Genomic DNA, 24,520 nt, shown 5'->3' with positions numbered 1-24,520 from the left:
ATCTCCAAACTAGGCTTCGACGGTGAACTCTTGAAGCATACGCCCGACACCTTTCTGTATCTCCCTTGAGCATCTGATAGCCACTTCCAGTTGAATGCGTCCCCACTGAATTCCTGATCTCTTGCCCCCAGATATAGCTCTTGCTTTCTTCCACATCTAGGTAAATTAAAACTTCTTCTAGGCCATGTGCTATTGATACTTTGGGTTTGCTAATTCTTTGCTGGGCTGGGGGTGGCATGCCCCTTGCTTTCTAGGAGGTTTACCAGCTTCCTCAGCTCCATGCACAAGATGCATATAGCGTCCACTCTGCCCCAGCTATACAACCAAAACTGCTCCAACCATTGTCAAATGACCCTTGGAGGGGCAAAATCCCCAAACCCCCTATTGAGAACCAGTTGTCTAGACCAAAAATTTTAGGACCCCTCTTCTCTTTTTCTCTTGCTCTATGATTCCCGTTCTCCAGGATATCCTATCTACTTTACCTTCAACCTCTGTCTAGAATAGAAACACTCTCCTTCTGTTTCTGCCTTCCTAGCCTCTAGACTTCTTTCCTTCTTCCTACTAGGTAGATCAAAAAACCCAGCATGATTTTATCACACCTGTCATTGCTCAACTCACAATCCCCAATATTGTTCTTCTCTTGCTCTCAGTAGAGCCAAAGGTGCCACCAGGTCTGCGTGAACTGCCCACCATGACGCAGGTGTCTGCTGTTCTGCGCTCACCTAGGAACATACTCGACTACACAGCCCTCCTAATGATTTCCTACTTCAGGGCCTTCATACTTGCCCTCTGTCCAGGGAGGCAATGCCTAAGACCCCCTTCCCTCTCTCCCTTTAGGTTTTTATTCTTCTTGGAGCTTCCCCTCACCCCATGTAACATCACACCTCACCTTCACACATTCCCCAGCACTACCACAAACATCTCCTCGCTACTCCATGCATTCCATGGTTCTGTTTTCTTTCTCTGTAGAAAGTACACAGAATGAGTCTTAGACATTCTTTCGTGTTCACCAATGATTTCCAGTGCCTAGAAAATGCCCAGCAAAAATCAGACGCTCAATATTTTGAATGCGCATAGAATGAATGAATGAAGTAATAAACTAATTCATAAGAAAGTCTAAATAGGGAAAGTTATAGCCTGTGATTTTTTTTTAAGAGAGAGAGAGAGAATCTTTTTCTAGATGGACACAACACAGTGCCTTTATTTTTATGTGGTGCTGAGAATCGAACCCGGGTAGCGCCCGTGCTAGGCGAGCGCTCTGCCACTGAGCCACAATCCCAGCCCAGTCTGTGATTTTTAAATCTTAAAGTAATCCCTCAGTCTCCAAACTGACATCAACAGAAGGGGGCATCCAGCTAAAACTTCCCAGCCCACAGTGAGAACCATTTCCCAACAAATGCCCCAAGAAGTAGGTTAGCCAGAGCCTATAGATGTGCCCCTTGCTTAACCAGTCCACTAGAGGGATTCCCGTGGTTTTTGCTCATCAGAATGGGACATGCATCCTAGACCAGTGATGACTGTAGTTTCTCCACTGTCTCTAAGTAGTGTTTTCTTCCCTTCATTTATTCTGTTTTTCCTCCGCGGTATACATTAAAGAAGTGTGGATAACCTGTCTGTCAGCCATCAGCTCCTGGGGGCCACATGAGGAACAGCTGTGGAGAACAGCATGGTACAGCAACTCCTGACCCTGCTGGTGGCAGATCTGCGGCTGGTTCCTGGGGGCAGACAGGTCACTCTATAGCAAGAGGGTATGAACACAAGGCTCTGCTGGGCCAACAGAGAGGATGAGTAGTAGAAACCTTGAGGTGATTTTTCTGCTGTTTCTTTCAGGACACAGCCCTAATGTACAACACACATATGGGCGAGAAGGACTTCAGTCAGGGAAAGAAGAAAGGGATGAGATTCCAGGAAGACGGAAGAGCCTCTGCAAAGACTTGGAGGTGAGAGATGGGAAGGATGCATTCCTGGTCAATGCAGACCCTAGTGGAAGACACTCAGCGTGGAATACAGAAACAGGAGTCAGCCATTGCCAAACTCCAATCTTAACATCTTAATGTAATGCTGAAGAGGGCTGAGGGTGTGGCTCAGCGGAGTAGAGCTTGTCTAGAAGTGGGATCGATGCAAAGCACTGTCAAAGAAAAAAAAAAGTGTTCTAGAGAATTATAATATAAAGTAATGGTAAAGAGTTTCAACAAGAACATTCCTTAGAGTGCAGTTTCTTGTTTAACTGTTTAGTGTCTGTAAAACCATTTGATATTTTGAATCTAACTTCTTTTGACTGAATTTGGCTACAATACATTACAAATCTTTGCTTTAGATTTTGAGCCTCGTCATGTGCACCGATGATTGAGACCTTGAGATCTGATCTGCAAAAGGTGCAGAATGCAGATCAACCCACCAAGTCTTGTCCTGTTGACAGAACTCCTCTTAAGGTGACTTGATAGCAGTCAGTTAAAGATGTCTGAATATCTTTTGCTATTACCACTTGAGAATCAACCTGAGTAAAAATGTAAAAGACGGACAAAATGGCAAAGTTTCTCATTTCACAGTATTAAACAGTGATATGCTCATGAAGACCCAAACCTCAGGAAGGAAAAGACCTTAATTTTTATTTCCCTCTACCATTTGCTAAATATGCAGTGATGCACAAGGCTATTAAACTCTGACACTCTTCTTTTTTACCTTTCATGAGAGCAATACTTGCCTCACAGTTACTAGAGGATGAAATGACACCATGTGTTCATTCACCCCAAAGTCTGACACAGGCGTGTGGTGTTATCACTCCTGCGCTATTTGAGCATGAATGGAGGTAGCATCTTGATTTTTTTGGTTTTTAAATTCTACTTTGGTTAGTCATTGGTGCAAAAAAAAAAAAAAAACTAGGCTCAATGGAAAAGATGTAAGTAGAATATAGAAACTTTAGGCAATTTCTAATTCAAAGTGTGGTCTCTGGACCACTGCTGTAGCCATGAATTGATTGGAGAGCAGAAATTTGGCCCCATGCTAGAACTTATGAATCAGAATCTTCATTTTAAAAAGTACAGTCAGGTTCTGTGAATTCAGAGATTCAGCCAAGCACGGAACAAAAATATTCCAAAAAAAAATGCCATATCAGTACCTAAGAGGTATGGACTTTTGTTCCTTCTCCTTATTGCCTAGACAACACAATATAACAGTTATTTACATAGAATTTACATTGTATGAGGTATTATAAGTAATTAAGTGATTTAAAGTATATGAGAGGATGTACATAGGTTTTATGCAACTACTACACCATTTCATGCATTATATACAGATGACATGAGCATCCTTGGATTTGGTATCTGCAGGAGCTCCTGAAACATATCCTCTGCAGATACCAAGGGACTTGTTATCACCAAGTGATCCATATGCTAATGAAAGATTGACAAGCATCGATGTGGACTCCTCTTTTCTCCTTTTCGTCCTTCCTCCCTTATTTCCTCTCCTCCTTCCTTAAAAATAAATAAATAAATACTTAGTACCTGTATTCGTTAGATTTTTGTCACTGTGATCAAAATACCTCACAAGAACAATTTCAAGGAGGAGAAATTTATTACGTGGTGATCATTTTCAGAGGTCTCTCTATATGGTCTGTCAACTCCATAACTCAGGGACAAAAGGGAGGCAGAACATCAAAGTGGAAGGGCACGGTGAAGGGAAAGTTTCTCACCTCATGGCAGCCAGAAAGCAAAGAGAGAGATCTAGGGGGCAGGGATAAATAAATCCCCAAAGCAAACCCTCAATGACCGAATTCTTCCAACCTCACCCTACCTGCCTTCACTTAACCACATAATACATACTTTCAAGTTATTAATTCATCACATGGATTAATCTACTGATGAGGTTATAGCTCTCATAATCTAATCATTCCATCTCTGAATACTACTGTATTATCTCATGAGTTTTTGGGGGATGCTTCATATGCAAATCGTAACAGTGCCTCGAGATCTCACAAGGAAGGTAGAGCTTTTTGCTGCCTTGTTGTCCTGCATCTGCCCTTGTGACTGCAACCGTTACCACATTTTCAGCTTCCTATGGTCTGTGTAAAAGCTAACTCCAGCTTTTCGGGGATGGAGCCAGTAATTGAGTTCAGACCAACCAGAGGATTTAGACTCCTAGTCACTGTGATAGGGTCATTAGTGTGTATCTGACCACACAAGTGAGTCCAGTCAAGGCCAAAGACTCTCAACTCTTGACATTTTCCTAGCTTTGAGTATCAGGTTTTTCTTAATAAGAACAAATTGGAAAATATAAGGAGGTTGAAGGTGAAGTACTTTTTTTGTACCATTATAATGTCTGAGAATAAAACTAACACCAAGGATATAGGACCAAGAAATGGAGAGGAAAACCTGTTCAGGAGGGGTATGACTCTGTATAAATATAGATTATCATTTCCCTGTCTTTGCTGAAACCACTTTGAGTTTCATATCACTTAAAATAGATTGTATGCTTCATGATATACATAAAGGGAGGGAAGAGAAGAGTAGCTAAATGGGAATGCTGGCTCAAAAACTGGCTTTCATGGTAAGAAAAATTTGAGTGTATCTGAAAGGAAGTGGGTCACAAAGGAGAGGAGAGAAAAAGGTAAAGGAGAAGAGCCCCAAGGAACAGTATATGATAAATCCAGAGCACCAAAGGAAGGATGGTACCCAGAATAATATCAACATGAAGTTGGTTAAGTATCCCAGGTCTTTTAAAAAGCATAAATGCATTTATTCTTTAAGCTTTTTAAAATTCTTTCTTGAAATGTATCATAACATCTGATTTTCAAAGGCTCATGTTGGACAAAAATGAATCCTTGCTACAACAGTAAATAGAGCTGGAGGAGCCTGGATCCCCAGCAGCTTTCATGCAATTACGTCAAGAACAAATGCACATGTACAAGAAAGGGGTTTTGGCCACACCAGTGCTTCCAGGTGTAGAAAAATACATTAAGAAGATGACATTTTCATGGTTTCTGTCTCTTAGATACTTAAACTCAATGTTTATAAGAATCCATTTAAAGCCAAAACCTAATGGGCATATATGACTGGTACCTAGCATAGCTTTTATGCCAGATAAAGATAAACTTTAGATAATAGGACTTATAAACTATGGAAGATGGTTGTTAGGGATGGGTGTTGGACAGAAAAGGAAATATAAATCCCAGATAAGAATCAGATAGTATCTCTAAGGCATGTAAAACCTTTAAGGTAAAGAAAATCATTTTTAACTCTGATTGCACATTAGAATCTCCCATAAAAGAAACCACCAACGTCAACACCCTCCTCCTGAGAGTCTGATTTACTGTGAGGGTGGGCAGGCAGTGCTATTTTTATGAGCTCCTGAGTGATGTTATCATGCTGCCAATCCAGACAGCCTCTGGTTCAGGACACTACTGAACACCATTATGACAGAAATAAAAGTTTTGACTAATCTATCATCTTTCCTCTTAAAACATAAAGTAGAAAGAAAATTCAATCCAAAAATCTTATATTAATTGGCAGCAGTTGTTGTTTACAGAATCACTTCAAAATACATGCAGAACTATAACTGTTATTCTGCTCTCCAGCCATTCAACAACAGCAGTGTTTGAAGTCAAATGTGAACCCCCTATGTCCCACCAATCCCAGCCAGTTGCAAGCACCTGGGTGCAAGCAATAGGGGACATGAGGGACACTCAATTCCACCCCCTCTGGCCTATTTCTCAGTGTGAGTGTCTGGGTCTTTTCATAGGAAATTTTAGAGAGCTCCAAAGGATATCAGAGAACTTTTGATTTTAACGTCTACTTCCTGTTAAAGAACAAACTTGAGCATTTTCAAAGTCAGGATTACTCTTCACAGCATACAGATTTTATCTGCAATTGTGCAAGAGGAGAGAGAAATGCCTTTAAACCCTGTTCTTTTCATGTAGTGCCCCCAAAGAAGTCCCACTAGGATTAAATTCACAGGTCAGTGAAGAACAGAATGGTATGGATTGGAATGGCCACACTCTTCCACCCATCCTGGCATGCAGCCAATCCTATTCCCAGGATGGGATTCTCTCAGGAGTCAACACTAAACGTTTGATGAGAAAATAGTAATACAATATCATCTTAAACTTGTCACAAAGCCAGTTGGAAGACAAAATTAAATAAATCAAGAATGAGACTGAGGATGTAGTTGAGCACTTGCCTTGCATACACAAGGTCCTGGGTTCAATCCCCAGTGCCTCCCCCTAAAAGTGAATAAATAATGCAAGAACAGAACTATTACTAGAAAGGTGCTAAATAATAGACTTTTACTGACTCTCAAAAACAAGGTCAAGTTGCCACCTCTGATGACCACACACCTGCCCTCAAGTCCTTCAGTTCCTAGGAAAGGCACAACAGTTATCCAAGGTATCCAGGAGGTTATTTCCAGTCTGAAATAGATTTTGATCCTACCCAAACTATTTAAGTAATAAAAATTTCTTATTTGGTATAATTCTACCCAAAGTTAACCCATTTTATTCCCTCTAGTTTGAGTAAGTTTATAGTATATTTAATGACAGAAGTTCCAACAAAATGACACATTTCTTTAATATAATTCCATCAGAATTCAGAGGGCATTTTTAAAGTGGGAATATGATTAGAAATAAGCTAATTCTAAAATATATATGAGGTCGTAAAAAAATGTTAAAGAAACTAACATTAAAGACATTTTATTATCTGATCTGAAGACATACTATAAATCAGTATAAGTAGGTTTGGCAATCAAAAGCAGGAATAAGAGTAAAATTGTACAATTCCTCTGGTAAATTGTGAGGTAGTTATTTGTCCTTTATTACGTGTAATCGCATTCCACCAAATGTGTAATCGCATTCCACCAATTTTAAGTAGGCAAATAAATTAGTTGTGATAAATGTAGTCATTATGTGACAAATGTATACAATCATGATGTAAAGCATTTTCATGACCCCCTAGAGTGCTTTCATGACCCTTACAGTCAATCCTATCCTCCCAGCACTAGCCCTAGGATACTAGTGATCAGCTTTCTGGGGTTATAATTCTACCTTTCCCACAATTTCATATACATGTAATAAGACCATATGGAAACTGACTTATCTGGATCTTTTTGTTAAATTTAATGCATCTGAAATGTATCCAAGTTGTAGTGAGTGTCAGTAATCTGTCCCTATTTGTTGTCGAATAGTATTATATTTATTTACATGTTCTAAAATTACTTATCCATTCATCAGTTGATGGAGACCATTGGGCTGTTCCCAGTTTGTTATGAATAAAGGTGCTATCATTAGTTGAGGAGCAGTCTTTCTGAGGAAATATGTTTTTGTTTCTTTGGAGGTAAGTATTTACAAGTAGAATAGCTATGTCTTCTTCTTCATGTTTAACTTTTGAAGAAATAGCCAAAGAATTTTTCAAGCTAACTGTGTACCATTTTGAATTACTACCAGGAAATGCATGAGATAGTTCCAATTGCTCCACAGCTTCCCCAACATTTGACAGGTTCAGTCTGCTCTTGCCATACTAAGAGATACACAATCAGTGTTTTATGGTGGTTGTGACTTGCATTTCTCTAACCAATAACAGAAGTGAGCATTTTTCCTTGTGCTTATTGACAATCATATTTATTCTTTGACAAAATGTCTTGTTCAAACATTTTGCACATTTTCAAATTAACTTATTTTTCTTATTGTTGAATTGTAGATGTCCCTTTTTGTTTGTTTGTGGTTCTGGGGATCAAACCAGGTCCTTGTGCAAGCATGCTTCCAACTGAGCTATATCCCCAGCCTCTAGAAGTCCCTTTTATATACTAGATGGAAGTCCATCAGCAAATTCAAGTTGTTGTTGTTGTTGTTGTTGTTTTGCCCAGCCTGTAGCTGGTCTTATTTTCTTGGTAGTATATTTTAAACACCTGTTTTTCTCCACTTATCAATTTCTTTTAACAATATTTTCTTTTTAGGTTTCATGCTTTTTGTGTCTTATCCAAGCTATCTTTGCTTGACATAGGGTCACAAGCACATTTTCTTACCTTGTCTTCTAGAAGTATCACACTGCCAGCTCTTCTATTTAGGTCTAAGGTCTATTTTGAGTTAATTTTTGTATAAAATGTGAAATACAAATAGGATTCTTTTTAAAAAATTTTTGCATATGTATATTTAATTATTAGAGCAGTATTATTTGCTAAGACTATCCATTACCCATTGAATGTTCCTGATACATTTGTCAAAGTAGCACTTCAATGTCTATGTATAAGTCTATTTCTGAGCACTATATTTAGTTCCATGGATCTATGTATCTAACCTTATGGAAATACCACAGTCTTGATTTTTTTTTTTCAGATTTGAAGTTATCTTGAAATTAGAGAGTGAAATGTCTCCATCCTTCATTTTTCGTTTCAAAAAATGTTTGCAGTCATATGTTTTAACTTGTTGATTTCTAACTATTCCTCCACTCATATCCCCCAAAACCTTCTGAGATTCTGGTGGGAATTACATGGAAGCTATGGATCAATTTGGAAAGAATATGCAACAAAACAAGATTGTGTTTTTTCATTTATTAGATTGTCTTTGATTCGATAATTCTCAGTGTTCAAAGAGATAGAGACAGGATGCAAACAGAGAAAGCTTTATGATTGTGAAAACCATACAAGCCAAAATACAAATTTTTGTATTGGGAAATTAGATGCTGCTATAACAAATATCTAAAATTGTTGAAGTGGCTTTTCTATTGGATAATGGATAGAATTGGTAAAATTTTATGATGCATGATAGGAAAAGTATAGACTGCCTTCAGTGTACTTTTAGAAGAAATATGAATGTTAAAAGACTACTAGTGAAGGCTCTGAAAGAAGTAAGGAACATGGTAGAATACCTTCTATTGTTTTTGGGAATTCATATCATTATAAACAATGCGATTGAAATATGGAGTAACTTCCGGAGAAGGAAACGGGAATATATTATTAGAAACTGAAAGAAAGGTCATTTTTGCTATATATTGACATAAAGCTGAACTGAATTGTGTTTTCCAATTCTGTGGTAAGCAGAACTTGTAAACAACAATCTCGGATATTTGGCTGAGAATATTTCCAAGTAATGTGTTGAACGGGTGGCCTGGTTTCTTCTTGTACTTACAGCCAAATGTGGGCGGAAAGAGGCAAATTGAGGAAGGTGCTGTTAAGCTAAAAAGAATCTACATTTGACTTGAATAATCCTCACCTCATTCATATTCCAAAAGATGACAATAACAAGAGATGCACTGGCCAGGAAAGTTGCTCTGAAGAGAAGGCCAATGGCATCATTCTTCTGAAGAGCTTAAGGATGTGCCCATGATTCACTTAACCATCTCAGTAGAAACTAGAAATTTTCCATAAAGGGGCTATGGAATGCCTTCTCATCTTGTGGAACATCTTCTCTAATGATGTGAATCCTCAACATAGGCAGTGGAGACCCACAAGGCTTGTGAAAATGTCATTTTTGCAAAACACTGACAGTTTGAGCTGAAAGGAGTAGAGACACAACAAAGTGATAATAATTTTAAAAAATAAAATTCTTTATTGGACTTCCAAAATTCTACAGGCAACCAAACAAAGCTACTTCACTGAAAGCATTTTCTCTTCAAGAAAGGAAGACTGACTGTGAGGGCAGGGTCTTGGGCACAGAGGGTAGAGTAACAAGCTTGCAACGTAAGCTGTGAAACCTATTGTAATTTTCCCCATGAAGTCTTGAATTTGCTTGGAACGGATGGTTCTTTAGTCCTTCATTTTCTCCCATTTAGAATGAAAGTATCTATAACTGTTATTTTTGATAGCAGGTAACCTGTTTTCTGGTTTCATGGACCCACAGAGAGAGAGGAATTCTTCCTCAGGATGAATCAGACCCAGAGTTTTTTCTCCATCTGAATATCTTCCACTTCTTTTCCTTTTCTTAATACAGTAATTGAGAATCTCTAGTAAAATATTAGTGGAAGTCGTATGAACAGACACATTTTCTTTGTTCGTCAGCCTTTCAACGTTGTGTGTGAAGACAGCCATGAACCTTTCCTAGATAACTATTATCAGGCTGAGAAAGCGCCTATATATTATTACTTTGCAGAAAGTTTTTATCATGAATGAATAAGAAACTTTGCCAAATGCTTTTTCTATAGATATGGAGATGCTCAAATGATCTTTTGTCTTTAATCTGTAAATACAATGGATTATATATATTTTTTAAAATACATTCATTATCCCTTTCATACATTACTGACCTCAATTTTCTAATATTTGATTAAGGAATTTTGCATTAAATTTACTACAGATATAAGCCTGTTGTTTTCTTTTCTCATAAAGCTTTTGTCTGACTTTGGTGCCATAAAATAAGTTCCAACTTGCAAAATGAGTTGGAAAGAGTCCCTTCGTTATTTTCTGAAAGAATTTGTACAGAATTAAATTTATTTGTTCCTTCAAGATCTTCTATAATTCATTAGTGAATACATCTGGGCCTAGAGTTTTGTTTTTAACTGAAACTGTTTTACCTTTTATCTTTTTGTTCTTGAATGAACTTTACATAAGTTGTACCTTTCGTAATTCTTTTCATGACATTGTTACTAAATGTGTTGTCATGACAATGTTCATGATATTTCCTTTATGTCTATTTACTATCTGTAATGTCTATAGTGATGTGCTCCTCCACTCATTCTTGACTCGGGTCATTTGTGTTTTCTCCTTTTTGTTCTAATAGTTTGGCATAAGCTTTATCAATGTTACTGCTCTACTCAGGGTCCAATCTTGCATTCTAGACTTTTCTCTGTTGGCGTTCTGTCTTCTGGATCTTTGATTTAAATTCCCATCTCTAATATTTTCTTTCTTCTGCCACTGTGAATACAAGTTTCCCTGTTTTATCTACCTCCCCCCTTTTTTTTTTTGAACTGTGAATTGAACCCCTGGGATGCTTAACCACTGAACCACATCCCCAGCCCTTTTTTAAAAATATTTTATTAGAGAAAAAGTCTGGCTGAGTAGCTAAGTATGTGGCTAAGTTGCTGAGACTGGTTTATGATCTCACAATCCTCCTGCTTCAGCCTCCAGAGCCACTGGGATTACAAGTGTGGACCATCACACCCAGCTATATTCTTAAAGTAGAAGCTTGCATCAGTAACTTGAGATTATTATTCTTTTCAAATTTAAATATTTAATTTTATAAATTTTATCTAAGTACTACCTCAGATACATCACCCCAAATTTCAATATATTGTGTTTTCATTTTTAATCAGTTTAAAACATTTTTCCTATGATTTCTTTGACACATCAATTACTTATTAGGTGTAAATATTTGGGAATTTTCATGATAATTTTCTATTTTTGTTTTCTAGCCTATATTTTGATTTTAAAATACATGTTATTTCAGTCCTTTTAAATTTATTGAGATTTCTTTCATTTCCCAGAATATGGTCTGTCTTGGTGAATGGTCCTTTTTCACTTGAAAAAAAAAATTGTGTTCTTCTGCTGTTAGGCTAGCAAGATAGGTATGATTTGAGAGAATTACATCTTAGCAAAAGGTGTTTACATCTGGCAAAATTCATTATATATTCACAAGTATATTCACTTTATTACATGCTTCTAAAATGGGATAATTTTATTTTCTTACATAAAAATCCATGGTTATAATTCTCACAGAGATAATTTCCCCTCCCTACACCACCTATTACCCTTCTGTAATTAGTACACAAGCAAGTTTTTCTTAGAAATAACTAAGCCTAATAGATGCATAAAATCACTTTTTGTTTTAGTCTCTGACTTTGTTAACATATTAAAAGAAATTCTGTTCATATAGCCAAACACACAGAAAATAATCTCATGCAACACAGAGACAATACTTATCCTTGTAAAAGAATGTAGCTTGTCAAATTTTCAATTGACAAAAAAGATAAAAAAAAAAAAGAATTAAATTTACAAATCTTTCTTTAATATCCCTTCCTCACTTCGTGCCCTCATGTTTTAGGATCAAAGGCTGTCTCCTGAAGACTATAGGAAAATCGGGAAGTGTATTTTCATGCTGATTGTGAATGATCTTGTCAGTAGCACAATTGGCCTTGCTACTCCCTACAACTGTCAAGTCTGCTGCACACATCTAATATGTATCCCTGCCTTCCTTAAAAAGCAATCTAAGCCAAAAATGATTAGGTAAAATAGAATCCTTAAAATAAAGGCAATGTGAATAAATCTTAAAGAATAAAAATCTCAGACATCTCAAGTTTCACTGTAGTTTTGTGGAGATAAACTAAAGTAAAATTGCATTGTGGAGCTATGATTAGAATTATGAAAAATTTCAAGGATTATATATTTCATTTGGGGTACCAAAAATCCTTTTGAATAGGAATTCACAAGAGCGTGGAATTGTGCTTAAAAACAGAAAGCAGAAATGCTTTACTCATGAGCATTACTTGACATTAGTAAGACCATTGCTATCAAAATATAAAGCATTTATTAATGAAAATTCTGTGCTCTTTAAATGGGCATAAGAACTTTTCATATACTAATTTTATAAATCACTCATGCATATATATTTGATGAAAATAAAATACAACACTTTTCACATTGATAAGGATTTTGTTCATTATCCTTGTTGTTAAAGAATTTACATTTAGTGATGCAAGAGGGCAGGCTAGAGGGAGGCTGCGTTCTGTGTCAGTCTGTGGCCTGGGATTCAAGTAGTGGGAATATTATTTCTCTTCGAGTTATTAGAGGACCCTCAACAGCTGCTCCCTTGCAGGAATCCCAGCTGCCATGTCCACACAGGACCCCAGTCACCATGCTGAGCAGGACCCCTAGCATTAGTGCCCACACAGGAACCCCAGCCACCACTCCTGTGTGGACACCCATCTACCAGCATGGGGCTCTCCCAGGGGCCTCCATCTTGGTACAATGCAACCACTGCTACAGTTGCCTGCACCTGGGGTCACTTAAGAGGGTCTGGAGACTGCTGCCAGCCACAATACTGCATACCACAGAGCTGCATCTCTGAACATACTGCCCAACGCCACTACCCAGCCCGACCCAACACCCCATCTCTGAAAGTAGCCACCTCCATTTTGGGATACTTTTGTGGCTAACTTGGGTTATCCTTGCTACCACAATTGCCATTTTTAGTTGGAGCAACTCCCAGCTTGGGACACCAGCTGGCACCTAGAAGCAATATCAAGGTACTTATAGTCCCCCAATTCCCCCTTTCCCCTGCAGCCACTAACCCAGTACAGCGCTTACAACTACATGGGCAGTCCCTAGCTTGCAAAACCTTGTCCTGATCTGCCTGATACAAAACAGCCCTCTGCAATAGGTGTGCAGGCCCCAGGGCACAGCACACAAGACCACTGGAGAGAGAGATTCCTACTAGGAAGTAGAAAGGGTGGGGGTAAGTGAGTTCAGAAACTAAATTAGAGACCAGGAATTATGAACTCTACAGGCGATATAAGACCAGGCTCCCACATCTCACGAGCAGGCCCCCCAAAGGAGATCCTTGGGATGTAGTCTCCCATCAGGACAGCAAGTGCTATGCCCCTCCTCCAGAAGTACTGCACCCAAGACCAACCCTCCCACCCTAATAACCTTCACCATCCCGAGGGTGGAGATACCAGCAAACAACAGACAACTCCACCTATTGGATGAGAAGAGAAGCAGGAAAGATACTGAACTCCAACAGAAATAATCCTTTAATTTTCCTTTGGGATTTTTGTTTCTTTTCTCTCTTTTTTTTTCTTTTTTCTTTTCTCTCTCTCTCTTCTCCCACCCTCACATCCCCTACATTTGTGAAACCAAGTACTTTTCATGGATTAGGCTACTGAGAACTAGGATGTCTGAATAGTATATTACAGTTGTGTTGTATATTCTTTTATCTCCTATTTTTATATTTTTTTAATTTTCTTAACTTTTATGTTTGTTTTTTTTTTGTTGTTGTTGTTCTCTATTTTCTTCCCATTTACTTGTCTCTCCAAATCACATTCTCTCTTTTCACCTACTATTAGCCAACTTCTTTAGATTCCTCTTTCATGCTTTCTAAGTTCTAGTAACTCTATATCCTCATCTCCTACCTTCTTAACTTCTCATCCTACCTCCCACCCCCAGTTCTCTCTTTGTCCACCATCAGAAACTGTAGACCCTTTTGCAAACCTGCTGTTCATTTTGTACATAATAATTGAACTCAACATTTCTGTATATTGTCACAAAACCATAAATATCTTAATAGCCGCTATTTGATTTAAGGTTGTATATGTTTTGTATTGGAGGAGATCAATATTAACAGATCCTAAAGTTAGAAGATCCTGGAATAACCTATACCAAGCTCTGAAAGAAAATGGATGCCAACCAAGAATCATATCAAGCAAAATTAAGCTTTAGATTTGATGGTGAAACAAAAACCTTCTGTGATAAAGAAAAATTAAAACAATTTACAACTAGAAAGCCTGCATTATGGAAAATCCTTGGCAAAATATTCCATGAGGAGAAAATGAAAAACAACAATGAAAATAAGCAAAGAGAGGTATTGCACTAAAGGAAAACCAATCAAAGAAGAAACCAAGTCAAGTAAAATATCAAAAATAAACAAAAATGACTGGGAATACAAAATCATGTCTCAATAATAACCCTGAATGTTAATGGCTTAAACTCAGAATCAAAAGACATAAACTGGCAGATTGGATTTTTAAAAAAGACCAAACAATATGCTATCTTCAAGAGATTCATCTCATAGGAAAAGACATCCACAGACTGAAGGTGAAGGGTTGGGAAAAAACATACCACTCACATGGACTGTGGAAACAAGCAGGTTTCTGCATCCTCATATCATATAAAGTAGACTTTACGCCAAAGTAAATCAAAAGGGATAAAGAAGGATATTTTATTCTGCTTATGGGAACCATACATCAACAAGACATACAATTATAAATATATATGCCCCAAATAATGAAGCATCTACGTTCATCAAACAAGCTCTTCTCAAGTTCAAGAGTCAAATAGAACATGACATAATAATATTGGGTAACTTTAACACACCTCTTTCACCATTGGATAGATCTTCCAAACGAAAGTTAAACAAAGAAACTATAGAACTCAACAATACAATCAATAACTTGGACTAAATAGGCATATTTAGAATATTTTATCCATCAATGAGTGGATACACTTTCTTTCCAATAGCACATGGATTTTTCTCTAAAATAGACCATATATGTCACAAAGCAACTCTTAGCAAATACAAATAATTAGAGATACTACCTAGCATTTTATCAGATCATAATGGAATGAAATTAGAAATCAATGATAAATAAAAAATAAAAACTACTCCAACACCTGGAGACTAAATAATAAGCTATTGAATTATTGCAGAAGACATCAAAGAGGATATTAAAAAATTCTTAGAGGTAAATGAGAACACTGATACAACATACTGAAATTTCTGGAACACTATGAAGGCAGTATTAAGAGGAAAGTTCATTGAGTGGAGTTTATTCCTTAAAAGAAGAAAAGGTCAACAAATAAATGACCTAACATTACATCTCAAAACCCCAGAAAAAGAAGAACAAACCAACATCAAGAGTAGTAGAAGACAGGAAATAATTAAAACCAGAGCTGACCATCAATGAAATTGAAACAAAAGAAAACTGAAAAAACTGACAAAACAAAAAGTTGGTTCTTTGAAAAAATAAATAAAATTTGACAGACTCTTAGTTATGCTAACAAAGAAGAGAGAGAAAACTCAAATTACTAACATACATGATGAAAAAGGTAATATCACAAAAGACACTGCAGAAATACAGAGGATAATTAGAAATTATTTTGAAAACTTATACTCCAATAAAATAGGAGACATTGAAGGCAACAACAAATTTCTTAAGTCATATGATTTGCCCAGATTGAATCAGGTTGATATATACAATTTAAACAGACCAATATGAAGTGATGACATAGAAGATGCCATCAGAAGCCTACCAACTAAGAAAAGCCCAGGAACAGATGAATACACAGCTGAGTTCTACAAGACCTTTAAAGAAGAGCTAATATCAATACTCTTCAATTTAATTCAGGAAATAGAAAAAGAGGGAGCACTTCCAAACTCATTCTATGAAGCCAATATCACCCTGATTCCAAAACCAGGCAAAGACACATCAAAGAAAATTTCAGATCAATATCTCTAATGAACATAGATGCAAAAATTCTCAATAAAATTCTGGCAAATTGAATACAGAAACATATCAAAAAGATAGTGAACTACAATCAAGTATGGTTAATTCCAGGGATGAAGGTTGGTTCAACTTATGGAAATCAATAAATGTAATTCATCACATCAATAGACTTAAAGATAAGAATCATATGATCATCTCAATAAATGCATAAAAAGCATTAAAAAATACAGCACCCCTTCATGTTCAAAACACTAGGAAAACTAGAGATAATAGGAACATATCTCAACATTGTAAAAGCTATCTATGCGCAAGGCCAACATCATTCTAAATGGAGAAAAAATGAAAGCATTCCTTCTAAAAACTGGAACAAGACAGAGATGCCCTCTTTCACAACTTCTTTTTAACATAGTATATGAAACCCTAGCCAGAGCATTAGGCAGATGAAAGAAATTAAAGGGATATAGATAGGAAAATAAAGACTCAAACTATTACTATTTGCCAATGTCATGATTCTATACTTAGAGGATCTGAAAAATTTCACCAGAAAACTTCTAGAACTAATAAATGGATTCATCAAAGTAGCAGGATACAAAATCAACACCCATAAATCAAAGGTATTTCTGTACATCAATGACAAATCCTCTGAAAGAGAAACTAGGAAAACTATCCCATTTACAATAGCATCAAAAAATAAAAATAAAATACATGGGAATCAACTTAACAAAAGAGGTGAAATACCTCTATAATGAAAACTACAAAATGCTAAAGAAAGAAATTGAAGAAGACCTTAGAAGATGGAAAGATCTCCCTTGTTCTTGGATAGGCAGAATCCATATTGTCAAAATGACCATACTACCAAAAGCACTATTCAGATTTAATGAAATTCCAATCAAAATCCCAATGACATTCCTCATAGAAATTGAAAAAGCAATCACGAAATTCATCTGGTAAAATAAGAGACCCAGAATAGTCAAAGCAATCCTTAGAAAGAAGCGTGAAGCAGGTGGTATCACTATACCAGATCTTAAATTATCCTACAGAGCAATAGTAACAAAAAAAACATGGTATTGGTACCAAAATAGACTGTAGACCAATGGTACAGAATAGAAGATACAAAGACAAACCCACATAAATACAGTTATCTCATACTAGACAAAAGCACCAAAAACAAATACTGGAGAAAAGACAGCCTCTTTAACAAATGGTGCTGGGGAAACTGGAAATCCATATGCAACAAAATGAAATTAAGCCCCTATCTCTCACCATGCACAAAACTCAACTCTAAGTGGATCAAGAACCTAGGAATTAAACCAGAGACCCTGCACATAATAGAAGAAATAGTAGGCCCAAATCTTCATCATATCAGATTAGTCCTCAACTTCCTTAACAAGACTTCTATAGTGCAAGGAATAAAATCAAGCATCAATAAATGGGATGGAATCAAACTAAAACCTTCTTCTCAGCAAAAGAAACAATCAGTGAGGTGAAGAGAGAGCCTACAGAATGGGAGCAAATTTTTACCACTCACACATCAGATAGAGCACTAATATCTAGGATATAAAAAGAACTCAAAATACTTAACACTAAGAAAACAAATAACCCAATGAATAAATGGGCTAAGGAACTGAGCAGACCCTTCTTAGAAGATTATATACAATTGATCAACAAATATATGAAAAAATGTTGAGCATCTCTAGCAATTAGAGAAATGCAAATCAAAACTACTGTATAATTTCATCTCACTCCAGTCAGAATGACAGTTATTAAGAATATAGGCAACAATAAGTGTTGGCGAGTATGTGGGGGGAAAGGTACACTCATACATTGTTGGTGGTACTGCAAATTGATGCAACCAATATGGAAAACAGTATGGAGATTTCTTAGAAAACTTGGAATAGAAAGAATCACCATTTGACCCAGCTATCCCAATCCTAGGTTTATACCCAAAGGACTTAAAAACAGCATAGTACAGGGACACAGCCTCCTCAATGTTTATAGCATCAAAATTCACAATAACTAAATTATGAAACCAACCTAGATGCCATTCAATAGATGAATGGATAAAGAAACTATTATACAAACACACACACACACACACAATGGAATATTATTCAGCATTAAAAAAGAATAAAATTCTGGCATTTGCAGGTAAATGGATGGAGTAGGAGAATATTATGCTAAGTGAAGTAAGCCAATCCCCAAAAAAACCCAAAGGTTAAATATTTTCTCTGATAAGTAGATTCTGATCCATAATGTGCGTGGGTGAGGGGACATGGGAGGAACAGGGGAACTTTGGATAGGGCAAAGGGGAAGAAGTAAAAGGGAGGGCCATTGGGTGTAGGAAATAGGGTGGAATGAGGTGATCATCATTACCCTAGGTACATGTGTGAAGACAGGAATAGTGTGACTCTACTTTGTGTACAACCAGAGAAATAAAAAAATTGTACTCCATATGTGTACTATGAATTGAAATATATTCTGCTATCATGTATAACAAATTAGAACAAATAAATAAATTTTTTTATAAAAAGAATTTACATTTGCTTTGTGTGAGGATTCTGCAACACAGCAAAAAAAATTAGTTAAAACATTACACAATTTTTAAGGAAAAGATGAAGAAATACCCTTTATTATGGGGATAGCTTGCTAATCATGTAAAATAAAATTAATAAAAGCAAGTAAAAGCAATGATAATTTTAAAATATATATATTTCAATGGTTGATCATATTTTAATACTGCAGTCTAACACTTTGGCTTTCTAAGAAAAAGAAATTCAAATGTCACTAAGCATGTTTATAGAGAAATGATTGCAAATAGGTTTTTGAAATTAAGAAACCACAATGAAAATGAAAACAAAGTTGGGAGTCAAACACTTCTGATACAAAGGAATTTACTAACAACTAAAAACTAGGACACATTCTACATACCTGAGTTTAAAAAATATCCACCACTTGTCATCAGTGGGGGGAAATCTCTTCAAATGTCTAATTAGAATCTGTATTGCAAACACGTACAACTGAGAGAAATCTCTGAATAAAATATCAAGTTGCAGTTCAATAGCACTGTGAGTAGATAATATAACTTTTTTATACTGATGAATTCATATTTCACATTGAAATTCTGACAGGTGAATCTGAGGTTTATATGAGACATCAAATGCTGAAAAGTGCCCTAAGGTAGAAGTCAAGTCTGAGTTGTAATCATGTCACAGACTTTTAATTTGGGGCAAGTCATTTAATTAACATTGGATTTGATTATATCATCTGTAAAATGAGAAGTTATATCTCATGTTCTTGGCATTCCTACATCAGTTAAAATTTGGAACTTATTTCATAAATTAAGTAAAAGGACAACTATAACTTTTGCAAAATGACTATTTTGTGGCAAGTCATAAACTTGTCTGTTTGCATGCTAAGCTTAATCAAATCACAGCAGAAATATCTGCATTTCAGAGATTCAGAAACAGAGGCTTAGGGAAAGTAACTTTCCCAAAGTCCTGCAACAAATAATTGTAGAAGTTGAGATCCTAACTGAGTTGTCTATTTCCCTGCCTTCAGGCCAACTCAATCCTATGTTCTGATTTTTATCCAAGTGATGACTGAATATGCAGGCATTCAAACTTCATGACAAAGCTTGAAATAATTGTTCAACTGTCACACGATTGCATTTTAAAATGTTTTCTAGTTGAACCATAACCACCAGTGATTCAATTAGAACATTTCTATTACTTACAGCTGTTCCAAGGATACGAGTCCTTTAAACGTTTGCTTATCTAGTTCATGAATTTCATTCTTGTACAGGTACCTGAAAAATACAAATATAAAATCACTTTAAACTGAAAAATTTGTACATATATCATATGGTTTGGATCAACAGTTTTAAACTAAAGTCATTGGATCGAAGGACCGTGCGTGTGTGTGTGGGGGGGGGGGGTGTTCACTGATTCCCTAAAGAAAATATGGAAAACTGTGGTTTCATTTAAATATCTTAATTTGGTAAGAAAATGCCAAGGCTCCCATCGAATTCTCAAAGGTCTCCTTGGTCCAAAATATTAAGAAATTTAAAGTGACCATGAAGAAATTCTGACTAAGAGATCATATGTTACTGAGTAGCAACTTTTCTATGAAAAAAGTTTGACTATAAACAACTTTAAAAATCTACTCTGTGAAACTGAATATATTCACTTGAGAGTTATATTTTTTGCAAAGCTGGCAAATATCACCATATGAATCATCTTAATGGGATAAAAAAAACATCTTAACAGATCCATAAGATATATTTTGGTCCTCCTATGACTGGCACTGAAAATCCACAGGAAAGCATATTGCAGATTTACAAATATGATGTAGAACTAACCTTAGGCAAATATATGATGGAAGCCATGTATGTGACATGTGAGGACTTTCTATGTTGTTTGGATTCAACCACAGGATTACAAAGTTATTTCAACTCTATGATCTTTGAGATTATCACAAAATGAAATCCTGGGTCATTTGTACGCCATGTGCCCATCTGGGTTTGAGGCAATCAGAATTTCTGAATCTTTCCTCCAAGTGCTTTTAGAATGTGCCTTTATGTACTGTGGATGGCCTTTGCCTGCTGTTTGGTTGAAAAGCCCTTTCCACATCCTACCCACAAATCCAATGCTCTTGGGTGGGTGATTCTACTATAGTACACTGCAGTCCTGATTGACTTAGATGGCATAGAAGTCACCACTCTGGCTGAAAATGAAAGGAATGCTTTTTAAAAAAAAAAACTGTTCGGTGAAGCTTTGGAAATTCCAATCTGATGTCTCTTCCCAGAGGTTAGAATCCCAAGAAGTTTATCAGAGTAGAGTGACTAATGTGGATTTATGTCTAACTGGAGATTTTTTCCCATGGTATTATTTGATACTATGAAAGATCAAAGATTCTTAGCTCTGCCAAACTTAATCAAGTTTCTTCTCCTATGCCAATGTGTACATTTCCTTACAGAATTCATTTTTAAAAAATAACTCTGCAAAGGTAGTTTAGCAAGAATTTTCCACCCTCACCATCTGACCACCTCAATATTTGATCATAATTATTTATCATAATTCTTCACTGCCCCATGACTGATATCTGGTCAGTCTGGCCTGCCTTCAGCAGGAATCCTGTTAGGTTGGTTGGTTCAGCTAGACAGAAATACTCCCAAAATTCTGTCTCCTCTCAGCAATTTTCTACCCACTGATATTCTTCTCCTTGGCTTATAAATCTCCTGGTATATATGGAATGCAGCCTTTTCTACCCTCAGGTCTCTCTTTCCCTATGGCAATAATCTCAAATAAAATATGCCTTCACAACTTTAACTTCTATCTAGCTCTGATTTTCTTTGACAAATCCAGCTAAGACCCAAAGTCACAAAAATGATAATAGAATTTTCTAGAACAATGTTATTTCAAGCAGATTGTAAATTGCATTGAAATGCAAATGAAAATCACAATTCGATATCACCTCACCCACCAGGATGGTTACATTTTTTAAGAAAAGCAAAACAAGAGAGGAAGTCTGCATCCTTCTTTGCTCCATAGCTTGGGATCCAAGCAGCAGGAATATTGCATCTTAGCGAGGTGGGAGAAAGAGGGATTTCACTAAAATTTACTACTGGACAGTATTTTACTGACTCAGAAATTTGGGTACATTGAACAAAGAAGAAAGAGTACATTGGAGCCAAGTGGGTTGTAGCAGCAATAGCAGTAGCAGCCCTGGTTCACCACAGTGAGAGGGGATAACACACCGAGAAGCACTACGGGCAGATTTGGTACAGAAAAACATGCAATCAGAAAAAAAGGCTGAACTTAGTTGTTCCAGATGTTGCACTATGAATTGGTGTTTAAAAGCACTTTGCATTTCTCAACAGGCAGTGAAGAACTGAGGTGGGCCATCTGGGGGAGGCCACACTGCAGCTGCAGCTGTGGGAGAGAGAAGAGAGGAGAAAACACTACCATAGAGTCCCAGCAAGTGTCTACCATGCAGCTCTGTATAATGTGACACAGAAAAAAGGAAGGGAAATCCAAGTTGCTTTTCTTTTGAGTATGACATCTCACATGACCAGTTGAAGAGGGTCAGGAATCTGAAGAGGGAGTTGTGAATACAGTCAGGGGCTAAACCTGGGAAGGCTGGGCTCATGGGCAGTGAGGTGGAAGATTGGCCCTCCTGCCCCCTCCCCTGTGAATAGAATTCTTGGAAGGCCCTCCCGACAGATATTGGCAACTGCCAGGCCCAAGGGGTGCCCTAAGGTGCACTGATCCAATTTCTCCAGAGCAGACCCCACCCAACAAAGCCCCTGAGGCCTGATTAGACCCAAGTTCCATCCACCAGAATTCTGCAGCAGACCCACCCTGGGAGTGCATTGATCTGATGTGTGCAGACAAACTCCAACTGACAGTCCTTCCCATTCCATCCTACCTGATACTGGTGAGAAGGGAAGCTGAAAGCTATTTCAACCAGTTCAGTCTTAGGTCATTCCGACTGGCAGCTCAGTGAGCAACACAAACAGAGAAAGGGGTTTACAGCCTCCATCCCTTGCTCAGTTTCTCCCCCTTTTTCTCTCCCCTAGTACATAGCCCAATGTTTAGTCAGCTATTTCACTGCTATGACTAAAGGACCCAACCAGCATAACTGTATGAGGAAGAAAAGTTTATTTAAGAGCTCAGAGTTTCAGTGGTCTTAGTCCATAGAATGTTGGCTTCATTCCATGGGGCTCCAGGTGAGGCAGGATATCATGGAGGATGAGTGTGGGGGAGGGAAACAGCTCACATGATGATGATGAGAGGGGAAGAGGGAGGAGAGGGGAGGGAAGGGGGAAGAGAGGGGAGAGGAGAGGGAGGGAGAGACTCCACTTGCCAGATACAAATATATACCCCATAGCCACGCCCCCAATGAGCCACTTCCTCTAGCCACTCCCCATCTACCTCCAGTTACCACTCAGTTAATCCCATCAGAAATTAATCCACTGATTAGGTTAAGGCTGTGATGCAATCATTTCTCCTCCAAATCTTCTTGCATGGTCTCACACAAGTGAGCTTTTGGGGGACACCTCACATCCAAATTATAACACTCAAGAAAGAATGGAAAAGATAGTTGGATATAGGCATTGAAATCCATTCTCATTTACTATTTTGACCACCTCAGTGGAGACGATTTCTTCATTTTTCACTAAGAATCTCTTCCTCCTTTTCTCCTCCTCCTCCTCCTCCTCCTCCTTCTTCTTCTTGTTCCTTGCTGTGGTGATTGGTGCATGAATATATATAAAGGGTATGCATATTTTTTCCTCAATTTTAGGAGTTTTAATGTAGTTATTTTTCCATCTTCTTCTTTTGAGGGTTGGGATTTTGGTTTATTTTGGTTTTGTTGTTTTGATTTTCTTTGTTTCTCTTATTTCTCTTTCTGTCCTTTCTTCTCACACTAATAGCCAAATTCTCTTGTTCTCTCTCCATTTACTATTTTTCCTATTTTTTTCTCCTTTTTTCGTACAACCTTCACCTGCTACATCTCTTTTGCATTCTCTCTGTTCACTTTTTGAGATGGTAAACTCTCTTCTACCACCCTATCATATTTTATTTTCTCTTAATTAACTGTGTTTTTACCATATTTTAGAACTAATTGGTTTATCTAATTCCTGTCTCCACCATTAATGCAGTTGCAATTATTACTGCTGTAGATCATATATTTGACACCTATTGTTTGCTTTAATGCCAGATCTACCTTATGGGTATTGTTTATTGCTGTTGGCAATTTCTGTTTTTTTTTTTCCTGTGGTAATTAACATTGTAGATCCCATAGTAGAAAGCAGGTATTTATTTTAATGCTATATAATGTTTGCATCAGTTGTTGGTATTGTTTATTTCCCCCATTCTGTGAGGTTGGGAACTTACAGGGACACTTTTAGTTCAGAAGGTAGAAACTCTGTTGCTGAACTAAACTTAAAGGACAGAGCACCTTGCTCCACACATAAAGTAACAACACTCAATCTTCAACTGTACTTTAATACAAAGAATAAAAAGAAAAATTCCAAACTAACTACCAGGCCCCAGGCAGAAACATAGAGGGGTAAGCTCTTAGGTCCACTCATGGACATCAGCTACTACAGAAAAATGGAGAGAATTAACCAAAGTCTGTGAATATGACACCTATGAGGGGTCTCAATCTAGAACACCATAGGACATTTTGGCAAGTAAAAGTTGGGTCTAAAAAGACCCACATGTAAGAGTGGAAGAAAAATCCCTCTCAATAGATGAATAATACACAGAAATACAATAAAAATGAAAAAAAACAAGGGGACATGACACCTCCTAATGTTCAAAATTCACCATCAGCCAATGCTAAAATTATTTAAATGGATGAAATACCAGTAAATAATTCAA

General features: G+C 37.0%; 1 protein-coding gene across 1 annotated transcript in view; it reads right to left on the bottom strand.

Moving 5' to 3' along the window:
• Positions 1–24,520, bottom strand: part of Pxdnl (peroxidasin like) — a 452,037-nt gene that overhangs the window by 190,670 nt on the left and 236,847 nt on the right. The window contains exon 4 of the mRNA XM_027932810.2: positions 19,870–19,941. Within this exon, the coding sequence (XP_027788611.2) occupies positions 19,870–19,941 (72 nt within the window). The remainder of the gene's footprint in view (positions 1–19,869; positions 19,942–24,520) is intronic.

The sequence above is a fragment of the Marmota flaviventris genome, chromosome 15, assembly GCF_047511675.1.
Source record: "Marmota flaviventris isolate mMarFla1 chromosome 15, mMarFla1.hap1, whole genome shotgun sequence".
Taxonomy (NCBI): Eukaryota; Metazoa; Chordata; class Mammalia; order Rodentia; family Sciuridae; genus Marmota; species Marmota flaviventris.
This window is presented reverse-complemented; position numbering and strand designations above follow the sequence as displayed.